The sequence below is a fragment of the Suncus etruscus genome, chromosome 2 (assembly GCF_024139225.1).
Source record: "Suncus etruscus isolate mSunEtr1 chromosome 2, mSunEtr1.pri.cur, whole genome shotgun sequence".
NCBI classification, from domain to species: domain Eukaryota; kingdom Metazoa; phylum Chordata; class Mammalia; order Eulipotyphla; family Soricidae; genus Suncus; species Suncus etruscus.
Window position 1 is genome coordinate 39,529,591 of NC_064849.1, and position 24,411 is coordinate 39,554,001.

The following is a 24,411-nucleotide window of genomic DNA, read 5'->3' on the forward strand; positions in this document are numbered from 1 at the left end:
AAAGGAATTATGAATTGCTATCCTTCTCAATTCTTAACTTCATTTTAGAAGAGGTCTAATAATAAACAACATCTTCCATGTTGTAATGCAGAGAAAAGAGAGATAGAAAAGCCCACAAAGACAAGAAAGTTCTACCAAGGAACTCATTTTAACTGAATCCTGTCTCATGTTTGTGCCTTTGAGAGGTTATGTACTGGTATAGCAAGAAAACAACATTCTATAACCAGCAATACACTTCAGAATCTTCAATATTATTCAAGAAATTTGTGGCTAACACAAAAAAATTATAAAATTAGATAATTTGGCTAATAATCTATCAAATAAAGTAGAGTTATCACATTGGAAATAAATAATGTTTTTCTGGATTGATTTGGGTATACTTGTATCATTGCTTAAAAGAAGTCTACAAAGTCTGATCATTCTCTGGAAAGCTGTTGGTTAATACAAAGGCTCAGATGGGTGATCTGTTCTTTTTGGGAGCTGTCTAGTAATAAGAGTTTTCTCTCCTTAGTCTAGGTAAGTAGTTTTTCCAGACTTCAGAATTTTATAGACTAGTAAAATTCTCCAAATTAGGATACTGACAAAGCTATTAACTCTCCTTAAATGATCTTTAAAAAAAATCTAATATTTACTATTATATAAAGTCAAGATGTAGAAATATATGCTCTCAAGATAAAAGATAGCTGTTAAAAAACTTACCACATTGTCCTATTTCATCATGTTATAATTTCACTGAAAACTTATATTCAGGATTAAGAATCAAAACTCATTTTGTGTAATTTGTGTATCCTGGGATTAAAATTCAACCTGAAAGCCAAGAATACTTATCAACCTGAATCTATAAACAAAGAACATAAAATTTATATGCCTGGTATATAATTAAAAGTTACCAAAGTTGTTTGGCTTCTCTAGTATTAAAGTACAAAAACACATGCTGAAAATGAGTTTGAAAATTCTATCTAAAATCCAATCTTGGTGCATATTATTACTTCAAAAATGATCAAAGTTACAACACAACTTGTAAGATTACTCACCTAGAAAAGCCTTCATAAGCTTTAGATTCAGAAACTTTCCAAAGCACTCACACCTACATGTTCTCCAGAGGACAAAAATGTTCCTTCCTCTTGCCTTCAAACTTAAATAAGTTTTCCCTACTATCTAAAAATCAGTGTTTTTCTGAAACCTTTCTTCAGCCTCACTGGTATAAATCAAAAGAGCTATTATTATTAATTCCTATAGGAAAATGTTTGAGCATTCCCAAATCCCCAAAACCACCTATTAAGGCATACCAAATAACATATTAACACTTAAAATAACATTTACCTATATTCAGAGCAGGAATGACAGGATAGTCTCATAGTTATTCTGGGGAAGAAAGCACACTTGAAGCTCATATATGTACAGCCTTTAGAAGAGTTGTAGCAAAATAAATATTGAAGGACTATTTTACTTTTATTGTAAAAGCAAATATCTTCTTCAGATTATTTTACCAACTGTGAACAAAGAGACTAACATATGTCTGTTGTAAAAATGAACTAATCTGAACTTTGAAGACACAGGAGATATCTTCAGTATTCCCATTTGCAAGTAAAGATTCAAGTTATTGTCTATAGCCAGGCAAAGGTATTTACTGCTCATTGAACACTAATTTTAAATAAAAGGTTCTTAAGTGTCAAGCACAGCATTTAGACTTAAAGCTTCATTCCATACTAAACAACTATACCTGAACTTAACAATCACCGTTTTTAGCTTTTAAGGTTGCATCTCTATTACATGTCCTAGCACTAGTAAAAATAAAATATGATTTTTAATTGCTCCCCAAAAGGAAAGGGATAATGATTTAACTTTTCATTACTGGATACGTTTGGGATGTCTTTGACTTGTTCCCTTATTAGTTTTGATAACAAATAAAAAGATGAGTTTTTCTTCCAGACTATAACCTGTCCCAGTGAGAGAAGTAAGCCAGATCTAGCGGTCAGCACTCTAAAAGAATGAAATAGGGTGAGCTGGGCTAAATTTTATTTATTTTATTTTATTTTATTATTTTATTATTTATTTTATTTTATTAGTTTAGTTTAGTTGTTTAGTTTAGTTTAGTTTAGTTCACTCCCGGCAGGCTGGGGGACTGTATGGGATTCCGGGTTACGAACCACTATCCATCCTGGAATGGCTGCTTTCAAGGCAAATGCCCTTCTGCTGTGCTATCTCTCGGGCCCCATGGGCTACATCTTAAATCACAATATTGGTCATAAAGTACAGAGGACACTGCTATGCTGATACTTAAGTTGCAAATGATTGAAAACCCTGAGTAAGAAGATTTAGCTCAGGAGTAGATAGCTCAGCAGGTAAAGCTTACCAAATGTTTTCCAAAAAATGATTCCTGAGCTCAGAGCCAGGAGTAACCTTTGAGTGTCACTGATATGGCCAAAACAAAACAAAACAAAATTTACCGCAAATAATGAGACATTCAGGAAGAGCATAAGCCAGTGCAAAGATTCTTGCATTGTTTTTCTGAGGTTCTTTTTGATCTCCCCTTCTCTTACTGACTTCCTCGGCTGTTAGAGAACCACAGAATCATAGGAGTCACATCCAGATATGGCGGTCATGAATCTGTTTAATAAAGAAGGACCTCGCCCAGATATAATAACACAGGCTTAGAGAGCCTGCCTTAGAAGCATTTCATGAGTTTAAAACCCATGGTGATTCTGAAATTCTGCTGTTTGAGCCTGACTGATCTCCTTTATACCATCCCCAATATCACAAGTGATTTCCAGTTATATCATAGCCAGATGTGTGTAAGCACCACAACCAAAATAATGTGTATCACAGCCAGAAAGTACAGTCCCTGTGCACATGTGAGAGGTACTATGACCTTTGGTATGAACTTCAGCCATAACTATGTGCTTCAACTAGTGAGGTCTCGGTGTCAGATGAGCAACTATTATAAGTAAAGGGGTGCAAACAACTTAAGGAGTCAACAATCTAAATGAATATCAAGACTAAGTGTATGAGCACCATCACCCTGTGTGAACCCCAGCAAGCACCACAATGTGTGACTGCCTCAATTAGGTTTGGGTGCAACCCCTAATAATTTCTTTGGGGGTGCCACCTTGGTAGTGTTCAGTTCTTATACCTGCCTCTGCATTCAGGAATTACTCTTGGCATGCTTTGAGGACCATATGTGTAGTGAAAAGTTACGTAGTAGAACAACCTCCAACCTTTAGAGGTCAAGGAATCCAAGAGAAGGTACAAGTAGCAAAGTGAAGGGCTCTTAACACAAGTTAACAGAATGCCTAAGCATTGGGGATGGGAACTCTGTGTACAGTTAGTTTCCTCTCTTTGATTCAAAGAACTTAAGAAGAGTGAAAGAAGAGTCAGGTCTCTGCCTCCCTCTCTCTCCCTCACCTTCTCTTGCTCTCTTTGTCTCTCATTATTGCATGATTACACTTCTAGGATTCTTACAATAATTAAATTCATAGAAAGTAGAATAGTGGTCACTAGGGAAAGGGAATGGAATTGGGGGTCTCTTAACCTTGTCCAGGTATTCCCCCAGCACTGTTTTTTTATCAAACAATGAACTTTAAATCACAAAGAGTTGTCATGTTTAGAGATATAAATGCAGTGATTAGCTTGTTAAATTATTATGCAATCAATTAAAATATGTATTTTTACTGGATCAGTATCGCTAAATTAATTAGGATAATAAGTGTAAGAGAAGAAATATTATAAAATAAAAATAATAAATTATAAAAAATAAAATTATAAAATATTATAAAATAGACTGGTATAGAATGGTATAACCCAAGACTGTAGTTTCCTTATGAGTGAAAATACTGTGGACCAAAAAAGATTTAGAATTTGAAATGACACTTGAATTAACAAATAAGTATAGGCATGTTCATAAAATAGCTGATATGTTGTTAGAGAGGTTCCAGGAGTATGAGTTTTTAGTTGGGTTGGTACAATGAAAAAGATACTTGAGACATTATAATTTCCAACTTAAGTATTAGAATTTCCAACTTAAATATCTACTTAACTGCTTGAAATAGAAACATATAGTTTAGAAATTTTCTCCAACATGTTCAATCATCACAGGTACATAGGCTTGCAGCATTTCAATCTATTACTAATCTTATTTCTATGATATGATTTAGTAAAAAAGCTGAACTAGTTTTTTAATTAATACTTTTTATTCCCAAAATTTATTTTATTTTAAAAATATTTTATTGAGACCATTGTGATTTTAAAAGTTCTTCACTGTTGAATTTAGACATGCAGTGTCTCAGGGCTAATCCCATCCAATGTTTACCTCCCTCACCATGTTCCCAGAGTGTATCCCATATCACCAAACTTTGCCCCCACGCCTGCTAATATAACAGGCCCAATTACAGTTTATAGTTTGGGCCTCTTGATTCCATTGTTGTTGACTTTGGTTTGAACATTGAGTTTTGTCCTTTTTTAATCTCCACCAATGTGGACCTGCGGCTACTTGGCCCTTGGCCCCCATCCTTTCATATTTGTGTTTATCCACTTTCACTCAGTTTCTTTTTTTTTTTTTTTTTTTTTTTTTTTTGGTTTTTGGGCCACACCCGTTTGACGCTCAGGGGTTACTCCTGGCTATGTGCTCAGAAATCGCCCCTGGCTTGGGTGGACCATATGGGACGCCGGGGGATCGAACCGAGGTCCTTCCTTGGCTAGCGCTTGCAAGGCAGACACCTTACCTCCAGCGCCACCTACCCGGCCCCTTCCACTCAGTTTCTTTCCTTCTCCTCTTTATACTCTGGGGTCAAGGAGGGTGTTTGAGACAACTACCATTTAGATCATTGCATTTCTTAATGGAGTTATTCTAAATACCACATATAAATAGTCTTTATTTTTCCTTCTTCTTCTGGTTTACTTCATTTAACATAATATCCCCCTAATTACTACTTTTGCTGTGTCCCATAAATTTTGGTAATTTGTTTCTTCATTATCATTAGTCTCAAGGAACCTCTTTATTTCTTCCTTGATTTTCTCTTTGATAAAGCTGTTATTGGGCAGTATGTTATTCAGTCCCCAAGTGTTATATTTTCTCCACATCTTCTTTTCAGTCTCAATCTTTGTGGTATTATGGTCTGATAGGATTCATGGTTTGTGGATATTTGTAAATTTGTAAATTACTTACATCTTCTAATGTTCCATGTACACGAGAAGAATGTATATTCAGTTTTTTGAGGCTAAAAGTCCCTATATAAATACATTAGTCCCATCTCTTCTAGTTTCTCATTTTAGTGCTCTTACATTCTGATATAAATAGGCTTGGGATGGAGGGACAAACAGACTTGATGTCAGTACAGGTGGTGTGCTGAGCTTAGAGCTTGGTAAAGTGGATCACTGGAAGCTTGGAGAGTCCCAGTTCAAATCAGGGACCATAAGTCCCTCCCTCAGAGAAGCTGATTTTTTTTAAATGTTACTTGTTATTTAAAAAGTATATTTTCCTCATATTTTAAATAATTCTCTTTAGATTTAGATTTAATGAGTTTCAGATAAATGAAGCCACTATTTTGTAAACTAAAATTTTATATTTTCCTTTATCACATTCTCATTTTCAGTTCAGAACACATCAGCCTGAGCTATGATACAATGGAATTAAAGCCATAATAGCCAAGAGAAGCCAAGGAGAAACTGACTTTTATTCATGAACACAATATTATCATATCTAATTAATCAAAATAATCATTTAAAAGGGAAAATAAATCTGTTCAAGTATAGTCTTATTAAACTTCCAACTTATATTGTTATTTTTGTTTTATTGACCTCAAGACACGTTACATATAAAATACCAATAATTATTAAATCTGCAAAATTATTCTATTAAAAATTTATTTTTAAGTTTATGCAACCACATTTAAACTTCATTTCAAATCAATCTGAGATGGGGAGAATCTCCCTAGTGGTGGTCAGGTCGGAAGCTTCTCTGGAAACAATCAGCAAGTTAGACAGAGGTTCAATGTAAAAGTCTGAGGATTTGGTGCTGTTCAATGCAAAGTCTGAGGATAAATCACTTAAATGGAAAAAAAAAATCTTTTACTAGAATTAAATGGTTCTTGATTCTTTAAGCAGTGTTTGATATCACAAGACTGCAAATACTTAATTCTGGTATTTGAGTACAATCTGAAGCAGTATTCAAAAAGGAATAAAATTTTAATTTAAATCAATATTGCTTTAGTATATTATTGATTCTCAGGCTCATACTGGGTAAAAAGGGAAATATATGAATCAGAACTGGATTCACATTTTACCTATTTCTGCAATTTAGCTCTTTGGGCCTATTAACCTGAAAGATGAGTAAGCATGGACTAAATGAATACAGAAAAATAGCTTACCACAATTCTGGAGGGTAGCATTACACATATAGCAAACATATAACTATTGTTAGTATTGCTGATTAAGAATGCAGCGTGTGGTAAATTGCATGATCCACTGAACTGCTAAGATTTGAGAATACCTCAAAGGCAGAGCAGAGCTTGCTCTCTCAGGTCTGTGTTCTCCCTTTATTACACGTTTTTGCTTGCTTGCTTTTTCCACTCTGGAGAAGTCTGTTCTCTCTTGAACATGTACTCTTCTCTTTCTCTCCCCTCAAGTCTAAGTAAATTTCATTCAATAAAAATTATCTCACTTCATTCAAATCAAACAAAACACTAAAGGTAGAGTAGAAAGATTTCCGAGGAAACTAAGCAAAAGTTCTCCAAACACTGAACCTGCTGCTCTTAAACTCTCCTTAACTATTTGTAAAACTGCCAAATTAAGTGAGCTTTAAATTGATAATGGAAGAAAAGGAGCCTATAAAATATCAATTATATTACTAAAAATAAGCCTACATGTTTGAGAAAAAATTGATTATCTAGATGTCCACAACTTATAATCCTTAAAATGCTAAGTCATGGGCTTTTCTAAATTATGAAATTCTGCCTGTTAACACAGCCTACCTTTCCATTATATATATGTATATATAATTTTCTCATTACTTAAAAACTTAAAATTTCAGCATCTTGATGTGAAAAGAACCCTTGAACAGTGAACACTTTTTCAACCATCTCAAAAAGAATAAAATGTGTACTTAATTCCAGCCTTTTGATTAACTAAGTTGCATAGTGACACACTATTTGGTACAGTGTTAAATACAAAGTATTTATAAATATGCAACTAAAAATCACATTCAACTTCAGTAAAGTACTTAGAAAAGTTTATTTGTGCTTAGAATATTTTTCTAAAGCATTCTAAACTTATTACACATCCAAATTTTTCAATGGTAGAATAATTAATAGTCTAAAAAGGAGAGGAATTTAAAAGAAAACTGCTGTACATTATGATATTGGGTTCACACAGAAGAACATAGACAAAAGGGTCTATAACAAAATTGATGACTACACAAGTTTATGGATTCCCCCAAACTACATTTCTCTGTCAATCCACCAGAAGATTAAAATTCAGTTCTAGCTCTTGAATGAGGAAAATATGCTAAACATCTCTTCTTACTAATTCCCACCTATAAAATATTCACAATAGATAGTATCGTAGAATATGGGTTCTTGTCTTCAAAAACATTACGAAAATTCCAGCGTTCACCAACTTTGTATAATTAAGCTTTCTGTATCTGAGGATAAATATACACTAAAAAACATATACTCTAAAGTGTTTTTTATTCCTGAGTAGGATGCAAACTTTTATATCAAATTAAGTTTCTCTTGATTTTCAAAATGTAAAATACCAAGGCTTTTCCACACATGATAAAAAAATCAGGAATGTTCATTTCATAACTAAAAACTTTTAAAAATAAGAAAAAGTTCAAGTTGAGTTTAACAGAATGATGTAAAATCTGAAATGAGTGACCAAAATTTTGAATTATTAAATAATAATTCAACAATATAGTATAAAACAAAAACTAAACTAGTTACTAAGATAAATTGTCAAGAATACCTAGTTGAAAAATATAAAGTATAACCCCATGATCGTTAGAAAAGCAGAAATAACACACTGGAACAAAGAGAATAGAAAAGCAAGGAATCTTGATAAGAATGAAACAACACAATAAATTTAGAGGGGGAAAAAAAGGCCAAAAACAAAAAAACAAAAAACAAAAAAAACCACCTCCCTAACTTATAGCAGTTCCCACAAGGAAACACAACTTATGTGCAGAAAATTAAAGATCTCTTTTATTAGGTGCATAATCTAAAATGTGAGAAAACTTTGTACTGTATCATCAAAAAAGAGCACAGAGTTGCTACTGAGATATACATTTCTTGAGAACATGGGCAAAGCTCCCATTTATGGGAAATGTTCTTTTTCACACAGTGAAACTGAGAAAAAAATACATCAAGTGAGAAATTGTTTTCTCTAATCTCCTTAAATACCTCAATAATGCAATACTTGGGAAATGTAATTTCTCAACTCAAAATTGAAAGGTTATTAATATTAAACACACAAATCTTATGAGTTGGCACCAGGTATTTCCAAAAGTTCATCAAAAAATTTAAGAGTTAATAAACCACCATACTGCTCTTAACTATAACCTCCAAAGTTCTTAGGTACTTTACTTTCTGAAAGTAGACTGTTCAATCTAATGACAATCTAGACTGAACCCTGCAATGGATATATAAGCAAGTCACAGTTATCTTCAATTCAAAAGAAAATTTCAGGCTTCTGTTTTGTCAAGATCATATTAAGATTTTTATAAAAGTGAACTAGGATTTATCTGTGGCCAGTGATGGGCCCACAGGACGCTGTCTTAGGGTACTGTCTTTGTGTGTTTCTTCTTTACTTTCAGCTTCCTCTTCTGAAGCATCTTCTTCATCAGCCTCCTGTTCTTCCTCCACTTCTTTCATCCATTGAGATGATTCAGATAATTTTTCTTGAAAATAAGAAAAATATAAGAAATGTGCTTTGTTCATGTATCAGTTTGTCATTAGAATAAGATCAAGGAAACTGATTTAGCATTTATTAATCAATCTTGTGTTTGACTTTCTGGAAAAAATAAAACTAGCAAGAATTAATGGCACATTTTTAACAATAGTGGTTAGGGTGCTGTAAAGATAATAGGTAAGGCCATTTTCCTTACATGCAACCAACCAAAGTGATCCCACACTACTTCTAATCATAAGCTATCCAGAATGAAGGAGGGAATGTACTGGTGAAAAGTTAGACAAACAAACATGAAGAACACAGACAACAAAATTCTGAGAAAAAAAATCAATATATTAGAACCTTTATTTATTTATTTATTTTTTTTTTGGTTTTTGGGCCACATCCGGCGGTGCTCAGGGGTTACTCATGGCTGTCTGCTCAGAAATAGCTCCTTGGCAGGCACGGGGACCATATGGGACATCGGGATTCGAACCAACCATCTTGGTCCTGGATCGGCCTGCTTGCAAGGCAAACACCGCTCTGCTATCTCTCTAGGCCCAATATACTAGAACCTTTTATTTGGGCTATCTGGAGTCCCTCTTTCTATGTGGTTAATAACCCCTTCTCTGTATCTAACTCTATTTGGCTATATTCCAAAGTACAAGTGCAATAGTGGTTCTGGTTGCCATAATCCAGTCACACATCACTTGGCAATACCAGCTATTTTTGGTTGTCCAAAACTAGTTGTCTAGTCACACTAACAAACTTGGAGCCAGAGAGATAGTAAAGCCAGGCAAAGCACTGGCCTTGCATACAGCAGACCCAAGGTTGACTCACAGAATCCCATATGGTCACCAGAGCCAACCATGTAGAATTCCTGAGTGCAGAGCCAGGTATATAATCTAAGCTCTGCCAGCTGTGGCCCATAAACAAAAATCTAATAAGTAAGACTTGGAATCACAAAATGAATTACTTAACTTAAGGAATAGGACAAAGAAATCTTATTCATGTGGCCCTAGTTTAATCTCCAGCAGGACATAGCCCCTGATAATCACCTGATGCCTGGGTAGGTATGGTCCATATTTAAAAAAAAAAAAAATTTATTTAAATTTTTTTAAAAAAATTTAAAAATTTGGTCAGAAAGATAGCATGGAGGTAAGGCATTTTCCTTTCATGCAGAAAGACGGTGGTTCGAATCCTGGCATCCCATAGGGTTCCCTTGCCTGCCAGGGGCAATTTTCTGAGCATGTAGCCAGAAGTAACCCCTGAGCAATGCTGGGTGTGACACAAAATTTTTTTTTTTAATTTAAAAAAGAAAAATACACAACCCAAAAATGGCCAATAGTTCCCAGGCTATCAAGTTTACAATGATTAATACAAGAAGTGAGCCTTTTATACAAGAGGAATGCATCAGAATTTCTCCAAAAGATAATTAGGTTTCCTTTTTACTCTATAATAGCAAGTCATTGCTTTCTAGAATTGTATGCTATTGATGAGAAAAATACAATAATGAAGCAAGTAAAGGCATAGAGACACCTAAGAAATTTAGAAACAGTATTGAGCCCTAGGATCCAGTCATTTCTGTCCTCAATCTTTTTTGCTGTACGAACCAAGGTAATCTACCTTGTTTTAAGCTTGACTGAGTTCGGTATTTCCATAACCAAACATGAGGGCAAAAATGTAACTTCAATTTTGTGCTTTCCACAATAGGAGCAATATCACATTAAAACATGGATTAGTAACTATCAGTTCTTTCACAAATTAAGGACAAATTGCTGTTAAGGTTATGGTTTATGAAATGAGATAAATGTGAGATGTTCTGGGACAGGACTGGATACATGTGTGACATGCAGGAGACCCTGGTTCAATATCCAGCTCTGCATGATTCTGTCTCCTATGTTTAGTCTTCTAAGCATCTAAATAAGCACTGCCAGGTAAGACTCTAAACAGGTAATGTATAAGTTGAAAAACTTTTAAATTGCTTTTTTTTTTTAATTTTTTAAATTAAGTTTAAAATTAAATTTTTTAAAACTGCTTTTAAATTTTTTTCTATATTTTTAAGAGGGCTAGGACTAGTGGTACTATTGGGGTCTTGGGAAGGTGAATGGGTTATGTGGTACCAAATGAAGGATGGTACAGACTGCTGGATGTTATGTTTTCCCTAGCCCCTTACAACTTTTCTCCCTCTACATCAGTAACCCTTGTTAGATAAAAAGATTTCCTTCCCTATATATGTCCTTTTTTTTTACTCATCAACATCTCTATTATTTAGTTACTGGACAAGGTATATGATAAATATAATTTCCACTGATTTGATTTTAGGAGTTTTAATCTCAATAGAAAGCATCAAAGCAATTTAATGAAAAATTCCATTTTCAGCCCTTTCATCTCTATATGACTTTGGGAAAGTATTTCATCTCTTTAAACCTGAGTTTCCTCAACCACAAAATGGGAAGATCACTTACGCTGTCTACTTGAGAAGTGTGCTCAACAGTAAGCAGATGGCAGATAACCAGAGCTCCTGATAAACTACATATAAGAGAATTCCCATGACAAGAGATTCTCACTAAAAATAAATGGTAGGAAACTGTACTGAAACTGGTAAGAGTGAATGCTTCTAATTATATAAATTCACAGTGAAGACAAAGTCAACACCATTTCCAAAGCAGCAACAGGAATTTCCTTTCTCTAGATCCTACCAGAACTTACGTACATATATATACACCCTTCCCCAATGCAATATAGATTACCAATTCATTTTTAAGAACCAAAGCTGAAAGGGCAGCCTGTTAAATCTTAACTTATATTTATATTTCAAATAAATACTTACTGGAAGGGTATGGCTGAGGTCTATATCTTTTTGAAGGACAAAGGCAATCTGCCACAAATATCATCAACTATAAAACAAAGATAAGAAATATGAATGTCTAATCTATGACACTATTGTAGAGCAAATTTACCCTAATTTTATATATTCTTCTTACTACCCTAATAGTGAAGTACTTACAAGTCCTAGTAGTAGTCCTGAAAACAGAGTTGCTAAAGCAAAAACTGTGTACGATCCCCAAACTGGCAATCCAAGGTCTTCAGTAAGATAGTTGTGGCAAGTCTAGAATAAAAAGAAACAAAATGAACTGAAAAAAGCTGGTCATTTTTTAAAAAATGAATGTTAAAAATGTTTAAAGCAGAAATAGAATGTTGGTCATACCCTGATCCACATAGACAGCTGAAAGAGAGCTGACATACCACTCATCCTAAAAGAAAAGAAGTTGAATAAGATATCATTTTGAAAACAATATATGGGTATAACTGTATGTTTTATTACTGCTATTCTTCCTACATGAAGATTTTACTACTCTTTTCATCAAGTTATCCCTGACTTTACACCTGAAAATAAGAAGGCTTATTAATTAAAATTGAGTTTGTGAATCAAATAATACCCTCTTAAAAAGATGATTTTTACTTTTTCTCCTTTAGCTTTGAGATTAATCTTTCACCATTCATCCAAGAATCTCTCCAACTCAGTCTGAACAACAGATTTCAAGGTCTATGGAAATGAGTAGTAAAAGTTAAGTACAACTGTAAACTAATGTCAAATCTTATTCTTCCTTAAGAGCTGCCAAGTAATGAGGAAAGAAGGGAGCACAGAAGAAAACTAAGAAACACTTGCTGAGTCTATCTTTCTCAGGTACCAACAAACCCACACTTTTTACTAAAAGCAAGTTTAAAGTAATTGTAGTTTGACATGGTTTAAAATCTCACAAAGTGACGGCAACTGAAATAAATGCTGTTACCATACAAGTAAAAATACATTTTCCAGACGTAAGCCCAAGTAGCTGCCTTCGATGGACAATCAGAAAAAAAAAAAAAAAATACATGAGGACTAGAGAACCAGTTTAACAAGCTGAGTACATGATAAACATGTGGGAGGCCTGGATTCAATCTCCAGAACCTCATAACTTCCCAAGCAATGGTGGGAGCAACTTATAACTCAAAGTTCCAGGAGTAGCCCCCTATATATCACAAGGTGACCCAAAAGCAAAAGACATGGGCTGGAAATACAGTAGAGTAGGGTGCTTGTTTTTTTACATGCAGCATATCTAGGTTCAATCCCCAACACCCCATATAGTATTACAAGTCCTTCCAGAAATGATGTCTGAGCATGGCCAGGTGTAGTTCCAAAACAAACAAAGCAAAAAACACAGAAGAAAAACAAAGATAAGTGATACTTTTCATTCAAATTATTAGCTTTATATATTACAGTGCTCGCTTTTAGGGAGTTTACTTAGGTTCTTCTGATATAAGTCCCTACCTACAATGCCAAAATACTCTTGAAATGATATTCAACTTATATATAACGCCTCCTGCTTGCCTAAGGGTAAAAATATCCTTACTGAAGATAAAGGCAAACTAAAATATCAGAGAAACTTGTGAATAATCCTTCAGATTTCATGAAACAAATTATAAGTGTCTCCTTCCATGAAATATAATCATATTTAATTAAGTATGATATAAAAGGGCCAGAGCGGTGGTGCAAGCATTAAGGCATCTGCCTTGCCTGCGCTAGCCTAGGGTGGACCGTGGTTCAATCCCCCCGCATTCCATATGGTTCTCCAAGCCAGCAGCGATTTCTGAGCACATAGCTAGGAGTAACCCCTGAGCATCACCGGGTGTAGCTCAAAAAACAAAACAAAACAAAAAGTATGAAATAAAAAAACACTCATACTTACAGAAAAGAACCTGGGCCAAACCATGATGAAACAGGTTCAATAGACTGCCACTCTTTTTCACTTATAAAATTTATGAAGTCCTTCTTAGTCCTTGGGCCTTGGTAGCGTCTAAAATGACCATCTTTACAACTAGAAAATTAAAATGAAATATTAACCACCAAGTTAATAAATTGTGTACCTGTTCTATTTCTCTAAAATTATTTCATGGTGAATCCTAATTTTGAAAGCCATTAGCAAAGCATACGCAGCAAATTAACACTAATAACATACTGTGATATCTTAGTCCCAATTAAATAATTTTCCCCCTTGAACAACCATAAGCCAATGTACATAAACACACACATACAGAGCCTTACAACTATTATTTTGCTTTTCCTAATAATAAAATTTTAAAACATCAGAGGTTTGTCATTTAGATCTCAAAACTGGAAGGTGAAAGGAAGATACACAAGCTAGAGATAAATCCCTGAAAAATCACTTGAAGCCTGTGTATAATAAACATATATGGCAGTGACTACAAGAAGTTGTTAAAATAGTGTCTAACACTTAGTAATTATTAGCTATTATTAAACTATGGATTAAAAATAAATAGTACTTTTCTGGCATTTTCCATCATAACATTATCTCAGCCATCAAACTTTAGCTCACTGATACAGGACTGCTCCAGGGCTTCCCTTCCTCCTGTTTCAAGACTGCTGACTGTCTACTTTGACTCTGCCTAACAGTCACCTCCTCCCATCCCCAGTGTATGGTGCTCCGATACAGTCACTCCTGTTCCTGTGGTATTATCATTTCCAATGACACACCTTAAAATAAAACTGCCTATCTATCTTTATCAAGATGTCATTAGCCTTCAACCCTGAGAGTAAGGCTAGGGTACCCCCAATTCATTCAGAACTCAAAAACAGGGAAAATTTCCCAATTCAAAAAACTTTAACAGTTCAGTGTAGAAAATGGCATTTGGGTTGTTCTTTGAAAGATGGGTAGGATTTCTGTAGAGAAAGTCTAAGGGAATAAACAACATAAACAAGGTGACTAAAAGAAAAATAGAAGAACATTCCAGACAAGTTCATGGAGTTGAGAAAAGAAAAATTAACTATAGCTAAAGGGCTTATAGAGCAAAGGACTGAATGGAAGAGGAGGAAGAAAATCACTGAGGGAGACTATTTCCTGAGAACAGACATTTAAACAGATACAACAGACAAAGGCATAGGGAAATATAAAAATGAAGAGGGAAATATGGTAAAGAGCTAGATAGAGACACTCAAAGAACTTCAAATTTGTTGTTTTCATACCTTTAGGTGAGAGAAGAAATGCCTCCTTCTAACCCACCCGCTAGATGGCATTAAGACAGAGGGTGGTAAACATGTTTAGAAAATAAAAATCAAACTAAGAGACCTGAAACTGAAGACCATATAATCTTGTTCATTCTGACAATACCCACTGTACCCACTGTCCTCCCTACAGTTGAACAATAGCACTTTCTTAACTAATTTGATATACTAGGTTCTTATTTATGAATGTTACTGAGATTGGCCTTAGGATTCAATACTCTTCCTCCAAAACTGGTTTCAATCCTAGGAACCACTTTTTTATTTTTTCCTTAACAAACTTGCTACAAGATCTACAACTATAGCCTCATGTACTACTTTGAATATTGGCACTCTATTTCATATAAATCTTAACTCTAAAACAATGACCAAAATTTTAAGATCAAGACATTTCAAGGCAAAAGGATAAGCAAACACACCTTCCAACATTCTTAGTGAGAACTCCTGCTCTTTAAACATGATCTAGACCAGATACCTACTATACACACTGATTGCCCCTCTGTGTAGGAATCTTCAAATACTTACTGATAAATGGTAGGAAGAGCAGTTATGATAAATCGTCCACTCAGCCCTACAAATGACAGATCATAAATAAATGAAAAAAGAAAACCACATAGCTGATCTTTTAAGAACCACTACTCACTGCTTGAAAGTTGATTCTAAATTCTTTAAATACAAATTAAGATTAATCATTTAAATACTAAACAGGAAAGACTATGAATTTGTAACATAAATTTGTGGAATTTTATAACCTAAACAATGAAAATAGCATCAATTATGAACTTGTGTAAATTTAGAAAACCCTTCTTGCATGTATCTGTTAAAAAGTATGTGAGTTTGAATATTAAAAACAGTTGACACATTGTTTATACTGTTTATAAGACTTCTAGTGATAAAAGTAGGAACAGCACAACAGTCTTAGAAAGGTCTAAAATCAAATGTTGTATTTGCCATCGTGAAATAAAGAATAAGCTTAAGTATTGTTGAAATTGGAAAGTATGATTCTTTCACAAGATGAGCAATAACAGTAATTGCTAACAATATTAGGAAATGTGTATTGGACACTAATATAATCAAGGAGTGTGCTTATTTTTGCATCTGTGAAAATGAGGATATTCTCTATCACACAATGTTGTATTAAGATCAAAGAAAACATACAAAATAATAAATAGTTCAATAAATATTAGCTATTATTACTATAAGGAAAGAGAGCAAAGTCAAGAGTCTAAGCTTACTGTGACCAAAGAAAAGTTAAGGAAAGCTGGTCTTAGAGGCAATCTGGGGGTGTGAGGTGAAAGAGGGAAACTAGGCCATTGGTGGCAGGAAATGAATAATGGTGAAGGGATGGATATTAAATAAAACATTATATGACCAAAACCTCAATCATCAAAAACTTTAACTTCAGGGGCTGGAGAGATAGCATGGAGGTAGGGTGTTTGCCTTGCACACAGAAGGATGGTGGTTCGAATCCCAGCAATCCATATGGTTCCCTGAGCCTGCCAGGAGCGATTTCTGAGTGTAGAGCCAGCAGTAACTCCTGAGCACTGCCGGGTGTGACCCAAAAACAAAACAACAAAACAAAACAAAAACCTGTTTAACTCTGTACTTAGAGTGATTCAATTAAAAACAAAAGAAGAAAAGCTTTGATATGAGAGAGAAGCATCCTTATAAGCCACCTAATTGTTTAGGGGATTGAATCAAGACTGTTCTTGACCTTATAACCACGTGGGTTTTCAATCAAGGTTCACATTCTCAAACCACATTCATTAAATTTAGAATACAATGACAGAAGTCCCCATCACTTATTAGGAAATATGATCTTGACTCTAAAAAGTGTCACAAGCTCTTTTTTCTAAAGCTTGGCACAGATGCAAATCATGGCTTGGCCCAATGTCTGATGCACACCACAGCATTTGAAAATGTTTGAGAAAGCACTTTAGAGCAAATGATTCAACCAGGAAGTCTTGCATGACTTCCATGTTTGAAGGTGTTGGGTTCAATTCCTATGAATATGAAAACTATTTTTGGCAAGCAATGTACCTTTGAAGCTGGACCTGTGATACAAAGCAAGAAAAGATCAGATGCAGATGTGAAAAAGAATGGGGCAGAGTCAGAGTCCCCAAGGGTAGTCAGAGAGACATACACAAAGTATGCCAAACAAAGAACAAGGCATTTTGCCTTTTTGGTGTGACCTTTGAGTCCTGACCTGGAAACAGGGTGAGTAGACTTCACTAAGCTGCAGACAGTTACATTTCAAAGCTTAATGAAGGAGTGAAAGCCAGGTAATAATGTGGAACATACAGAACAAACATCAACCCAATTAACTTGACTTAGAGTACCTGTCTGATCTGTGACATCTACTTTTGCAACATTGACCTCAAGATCTTCTCCCCATTCCGCAAAACTTTCCCATTCTGGTTGAAGATTCTGACAAGCTGGACACCATGGAGCATAACTAAAGTAGAGGTAGAAATAACAACAACAAGAAGTTACACACTTTAATGTGACCATCTCAGGATCGCAACCCTAAATTTGTATGACTTGTGAAGAACATTTTATATTTAAAACAAGGTACCAGGTACCAAAGAAGCTAATTTATATGGATAAAAATCTCTGAGAATCAAGAACTATCATGATGCTATCTCAAAGCAATTCTGAAAATACACTTGTAATATATAAAATAGCTTTATAATCCTTTGAATTTCTCTATTCAAATGTGGGAACTGGAAAGTGCAAAGTTTAATTTGAAGTTCACAATTTTTAATAATCATTCTATGCATGATCACACAAATCCAAGATGGCAGTAGGGGGGGAATAAAAAGCCACACAAAACCTATTTTAGAGAAGTAAACTCAGCTCAGCATGATTGCCACAAGGATTACTGTTCTGGTAAGGTAGGATATTTTTAAAGATGCTAAAATCTGCACTACAGACTTAACCTGAAAAACTTTCTTTTTGTTGAGTGATGCTCAGGGATTACTCCTGGCTCTACACCCAGAAATTATTCCTGCCAATGCTTGATGGACATTATGGGGTGCCAAGAATCGAACTCAGGATCAGGGGAATATAAACTGTAATATCTCTCCAGTCCCTTTCCTGAAAATTTAATCTATATGCAAATTATAGGCAGGCCATACAAAATTCTTGGTCAGTCCCTGAAGGACTACTTTAAGACCTACCATTTATTAATCTAAGTAGAAACATATTGGTATTTTAACTATTCTTTTGTTATAGCATCTTCCAGGACAGTGACTTTTCCCTAGGATTTCATATTACTTTACAATTAGCCTTGGTTTTTTATTTTACAGAAACAGGAAAAATAAGAGTTTACATTTTTTTGTACATAAGCGTAGCTTTTGTTTTTTCATTGTTTTCTTAACTTGTTTTGTGTGAAAGTGAAAGTTCTAAATTAGGCATTGTTAAATAAAAACTAGCACCACATATAAAAGTCAAAGTCTCAATTAAAATATCTTTGTAACAAACTTGATCAAGAAATATTTTGAGTCAAATAGCTGATATGAAATTAAAAGCATATAGATATGAGAAAAACTATTTCCTGTTTCAAGTTCCTTAAGTTTCTTGACTGTTTTTCTAAAGAAATAACCTCAGAATCAGTAGGCCAGGGTGGGAGGAGGGGGAAATACTAGCAATATAATGTCATTAATTTTTCAATTCAAGTCCTTTTACACTTCACTTTGACTGCTCAATTTATATAGTTTGTGCAAATGAGGTTTAAAATTTTTATTCTTGAGTAATACTTGACTGCATTTGGCATATAAATTCATCATTCCTACTGCTGAAAGCAATTCTTTCAAAATTGAGTATTTTACAGGTACAGTATGAAGCACATTTCTCATGGCAATGAAAACCAAATACTGTTACTGGTTATAACCTCTATGCAGATTCAATGTTGTATGAAAATTCACTTCATTAACTTACAGATTATATGCATACAATAAATATTTCCCCCATATTCTCCATATAAAAATACTCTAAGCCTTTTGGGATTTTATTGCTTTAAAGTTAATGACCTGAGTTATCCTTTGGAGGACAGAATGTCCACCTCCACCCTTCTTATTAATTGGAATCCAAGGAAAGTGAAAATAATACTTTGTTAAAGAGAGATTTGGGGCTTTCTAAATAATTAGTTGCTGCATGTTTACTCAGTGTTACCTCTAACTCCAGAAATAATGCCTCTCTTTATAGAATTTGTAGAGGGCTAAGTACATGTCAAATCTTTGACAATCTCTACTACACTGTTAATACTCAATTTAATACTGCTTTTGTGCTACTATGCTTTCACCAGTACATCAATTTAGTATCTAAAACAAACGCATGGGTTATATTCTACCATGCAAAAGTAATATTATTATGACACAACTGCCACAAATGCATTATTTCCTCCTTACAATAAACGATGACCTGGCACTTTTATGAATTTATAATCCCACTCACATTAATTTTCTTTTTTAGGTTACACTATATTATATATTAAGGCTTAAGAGTCACATACACAGCCCAAGACATGTAGGAAGTTGATAGTGAGGGGGAGAAAAAAAAACAATGGAATAACTAAGAGAACTAATATTTGAAACAACCCAACTCTGTGTTCAAAGTCAAACCAAGTCCACCTACTCTATGAAGGAAAAATAAAAATTTAAACCAAGACCCATTCTATGAGCTTGTTATTAGACAAAAGAAGAAAGGTTCCACTCAAATTCCCAATTTTGCAATGGTTCTGGTATCTGTGCTGCCCAAACGAGCACTTTTTATGTATGTATGTATGTATGTATGTATGTATGTATGTATGTATGTATGTGTGTATGTATGTATGTATTTTTGCAAGGTTTTGGAACAGTCTTTGTAAAAGGATCGCTTTAAAATAATACTCTAGGAATGTTTCGGGCCCACCATCTCTCTCTGCAAAGCTACCAAGAAAGTACTAGTGAAGGAGGATGTTCTTTATATGAGTGAAACCCAATTACAATCAAGTTTGTAATAAAATTGTATAAATAAAGATATTAAAATTAAAATAGATAAGCACTGGAAGAAGGGGGGGTGCAATCTCCTGCCAGCATCCCATCACCATCACATACAGGGAACACACTGGAGAGGAAACTTAATCTTCCCTGGAAAAAAAGACAAGAGGGAGAGAGGGACCGAGCTCCGAGTTTGGGGAACTAGAGGCCAAGATCTAGAGGCCGCTCAAGGGTTCGAAGTTCCAGTCATAGGCACTTTGTGCCAGCCAGATAAGTCGGGGTCTGAACTTGTCGGTGCAGACGTAGATCGGGGATCCCCAAAACCGCCTGCCGAGCAGGGCAGCAGCACCCCGACACGACTGATGCACACTCACAATTCCAGCATCCATTCTCCTTCCAACAAGTCTCTCCAGTTCTCCTCGGTGATGACGCGCACGTCGCTCCGCCGTCCCAGCGTCCGAGGAGCCCAGCACAGCAGCAGGCCCAGGACGACCAAGGGGGCCGCGAGTCTCCCGGAGGGGACCATCTCGGCCGCTCGCCCACCCTGCAGCCCCAACCTCCGCGCACCCACAGCTCACTTCCGCCCCGAGAGCGGCTCTGAGCATGCGCACAGTCGTGACGCACGCGCGCGCGCGCTCGAAAATGCTCACTGCGCATGACCGTGCCCTGTCCTTGCGAGCAGGTGGCGCAGAAGAGGGGAATGTGCATCTTTGGAGAGCCGAGCGGTGTCTGCACCGCCTGGTATGAGCAGGAAAGCGGACGTAGTGTAGAAAGTGAAGCGCTGCTCTAAGGGAGGAATGGCTAATAAATCTGCATCAGGATTTAGACGCCCGATGACTGGCGTTTATACTTAAAAATTTGAGTGTGTAAATTTGCATGAAAACCATGCCAGGTTAAATGCTCTTTACAATGATTATTTATTCTCATTTAAATGTTGGTAATAAAGTTGATGAGGATTCATAGGAGTCAGAATATTAGGTTTACTTCTTGGGAATTAGAGGCTGGAAAAGTTTCATCCAGGGTGTAACAAAATTGCATAATTCCATTACTTATAGCTACATAATATTTCACAACATATGCATGCCACAACTTTCTATATCCATTCATCTCTAACTGAACATTTGCATTGTTTCTGTATCCTGGCTGTTGCAATAAACATAGGAATGTATATATCTTTTCAGGAAGAAGACACCAAAAAGTGGAATTGTTGGGTCAGAGGGAAGCTTCATTATTTTTGTTTGCATGTTTTGGGGACACACCCAAAACAGCACTAGGGCTTTCTCATGGTTCTCTGCTGAGAGACCACTCCTAGCAGTGGAATGTTTAGAACCAAAAGAGATGCCAAGATCAGCTGCATAAAAAGCAAACATTTTACTTGTTATACTCTCTCTCTCTCTCTCTCTCTAGCTCAGGAATCTCTGTTAGTTTTTTGAGATGTTACTGATAAAAAAAATTTAGGAAACTTTTCCATAGAGGCTGAACCAGACATTTTCACTAGTAGTAAATAAGGGTCCTTTTGTTCTGTTTTTTGTTTGTTTGTTTGTTTGTTTGTTTTTAGGCCCCACCCCGCAGCACTCAGGGGTTACTCCTGGTTCTGTGCTCAGAAATCGCTCCTGGCAGGCAGGGGGACCATATGGGATGCTGGGATTCGAACCAAGGTCAGTCCTGTGTCAGCTGCTTGCAAGGCAAATGCCCTACCGCTGTGCTATCTATCTCTGGGCCCGATGAGGGTCCTTTTTAAAAATCCACATCCCTTTTAACATTGGTTATTTCCAGTATTTCTTTATTATGGCCATTCTCACTAATATGAGGTTGTTGTTTTGATAGAAATTTCCCTCATAAAAAGTGATGATGAACACTTTTCATATGTCTATTAGCCATCTGCATGTGTCTTCCTCTTGGAAATGTCTGTTCATTTCCTTGCCCCATTTCTTCGTCAGGTGATTGGTTATTTTGCTGCTTAGTTTTTTAAGTGCTTTTATATAATTTGGATACTCCTTTATCTGATTCTGCAAAAGTTTTTCTTGGGAAATATGACTGCTATCAAACAGCATGTTATAGCCACTGATGTAGGTAGAAAAAGTGCTTCTAAAGAAGAAATTCTTCAGGGCAGTTTCAGAAATTTTCAGGTCACCTAACTTCTAGTTGCATGTTGTTGATGGCCTTCATTCATTTTTTTTTCTTTTTTGATTTTTTTGGGCCCCACCCGGTGACACTCAGAAGTTACTCTTGACTAGGCACTCGGAAATTGTTCCTGGCTTGGGGAATGACCATATGGGACTCTGGGGGATCCAACTGCAGTCCCTCCAAGGTCAGCCACGTGCAAGGCAAATGCCCTACCGCTGCGCCATTGCTTTAGTCCCCTCTTTCATATTCTTATTACAGCTTTTTGTGTCTACTATACTTTTAGTGGCCCAAGCCTTCTCTGTGCCTTTGACTTTGTAACTTGATCAGTTCTAGTATCCATGATTTCTTGCTGGTGACAGAATAACTTCTTTAGTCCACATTACCAGGGGTCTTTTGTCTTTCTCCTTGAAACAGCCCGCACACCCTGAAATGCTGTGTATTCTTGTCCCCTATGTTTTATAGCTACTACTTCTCCTGACAACCTCATTCCAACTTTGAATATCATCAACACGCCTTTATTTTTTGGAGGAAGGGGTTTAGTTGTTTAGGGGTTGTTTCTGGGTTTTGGTCAGGAATGAAATCTGGCTGGGGTTCAGGGAACTATATACATTTCCTGACCTATAAATGGTTACTTCAGACTCAAACTGGGATCAACTGCATACTAGGAAAATGTCTTAATACTTTGGCCCCAACAGTTCTTTCATTCCAATCTTGACTCTACTAGAAACTTCAGGCATAAATATAAAGATTTTTGATGGACATCTCATGAATTTGATATACAATTCAAAGATAACTTGGTCAAAGTATAAAATTTCATTTTTTGAGGCCTTCACAGTGATGCTAAAGTGAAAATGTAGCCTACTTGCTACTCCAGAGATACTTGTTTTGCTTTGGGGTACAAGGGACCCTTTGTATGTTAAATTTGATGCTAAATTTGATGCTTAGATCAAATTTAGGTTCTTTTACATGTTAGCCATTTCTCAACCCATACATTTATCATGTACTATATATTTTTCTATACTTATGTGAACATAATTGTTTTCTTAGTTTCATTTCTCTTTTTCATTGCCAATGCGTAAAATATAAACTCATCTTCTCTCCAGGAAATTTGCTGAATTTGGTTTTTAGTTCTGATAGTAAGTCATTAATTCTTGAGAATATAAAGTATCACATAATATAAGATTATGTGATTTACAAGTAAATGTTACTTCCATTTTCTTTTCTTTTTTTTAACTAGGCATCTATACTAAATTTCTCTCTTTAGTGGCATGCCAGAATTTTTGCCAGTTGTCATTATTTCATTCATGTCAAATTATTAATTAATTTCTTCTTTTGGTCATGATTTCACTACCTGGCAATGCTCAGGCATGCTCAGGGATCAGTCTTGGCAGTGTTCAGGATATAGAATACTGTATGAGGGACTGAACTATGGTCAGCCACTAAAAGACACGGCAAATCATGTGCCTTAACTTCTGTACTGTCTCTATAGCCCCTGATTTCCCTTTTGATCTCCTCTTTCTCCATTGGCTAAGTGTGTTGCTTATTTCCAAAATTTGTAAATCTCCCAATTTTTTATACTGTTAATTTCTAATTTTAATTAGAAGTGATCAAAGACTATACCCTCTGTGATTTCAGTTCTTTCTGACTTACTGAGGCTTGGCTATAACCTACTATGTTTGTTCCAGGGAATATTCTAGCAATGGAGAAGAATTTGCATTTGTCTATTGTTGGAAAAAGTATGTAACAGGTATTTGTTAGATCTAGTTAGTGTATAGCACCATTCAAGACTTTTATTCTTTTTGGTCATCTAAATATTTATTAAGTCATTGAAAGTGGTTTATGGCCACTTTCAGAATTGTGAACTGAAGATGCCAGGGGGACAGGGACATTGGGATAATAGTGGAGATCTTTTTTGTTATGGGCTTGTGTATAAAATAATAATATTGGCATTAATATAAAAACACAATAAATAAATACTTAAAAATAAAAAGTCATGGATTGGAGCAATAGTACATCGGGTTAGGCATTTGCCTTTCATGCAAATGGTCCCCGGCATCCCATATGGTCCCCTGGTCTGCCAAAACTGATTCCTGAGTGGAGAGCCAGGATTAACCTTGAAGCACTGACCGATGTGGCCCCCAAATCAATATATTTGCATATATACGTATGTATATATAAGAGGGTAGAGCAGTGGACATGGGTGCTTACCTTGCATGTGATCAACCCTGGTTTGAGCCCTGTTACTACATATGGTCTCCCAGACTCACCAGGAGCAATCCTTGAATTCATATCCAGGAGTAAGTCCTGAACATCTCTGGGATTGGCTCAAAAACAAACACCAATATAAAAGGTAAAGAGGTG

General features: G+C 35.6%; 1 protein-coding gene across 1 annotated transcript; it reads right to left on the bottom strand.

Annotated features, from left to right (window-relative positions):
* Positions 1-7,960: 7,960 nt before the first annotated feature.
* TMX1 (thioredoxin related transmembrane protein 1) lies at positions 7,961-20,501 on the bottom strand. Its single transcript, XM_049767471.1, has 8 exons — positions 20,298-20,501; positions 17,284-17,399; positions 15,470-15,515; positions 13,614-13,742; positions 12,092-12,137; positions 11,891-11,992; positions 11,714-11,780; positions 7,961-8,890 (listed from the first exon to the last, which is right to left on the bottom strand). Exons 1-8 carry the CDS (start codon positions 20,447-20,449, stop codon positions 8,724-8,726), a joined length of 825 nt encoding a protein of 274 aa, XP_049623428.1. The 5' UTR covers positions 20,450-20,501; the 3' UTR covers positions 7,961-8,723.
* Between the last annotated feature and the right edge of the window lie 3,910 nt (positions 20,502-24,411).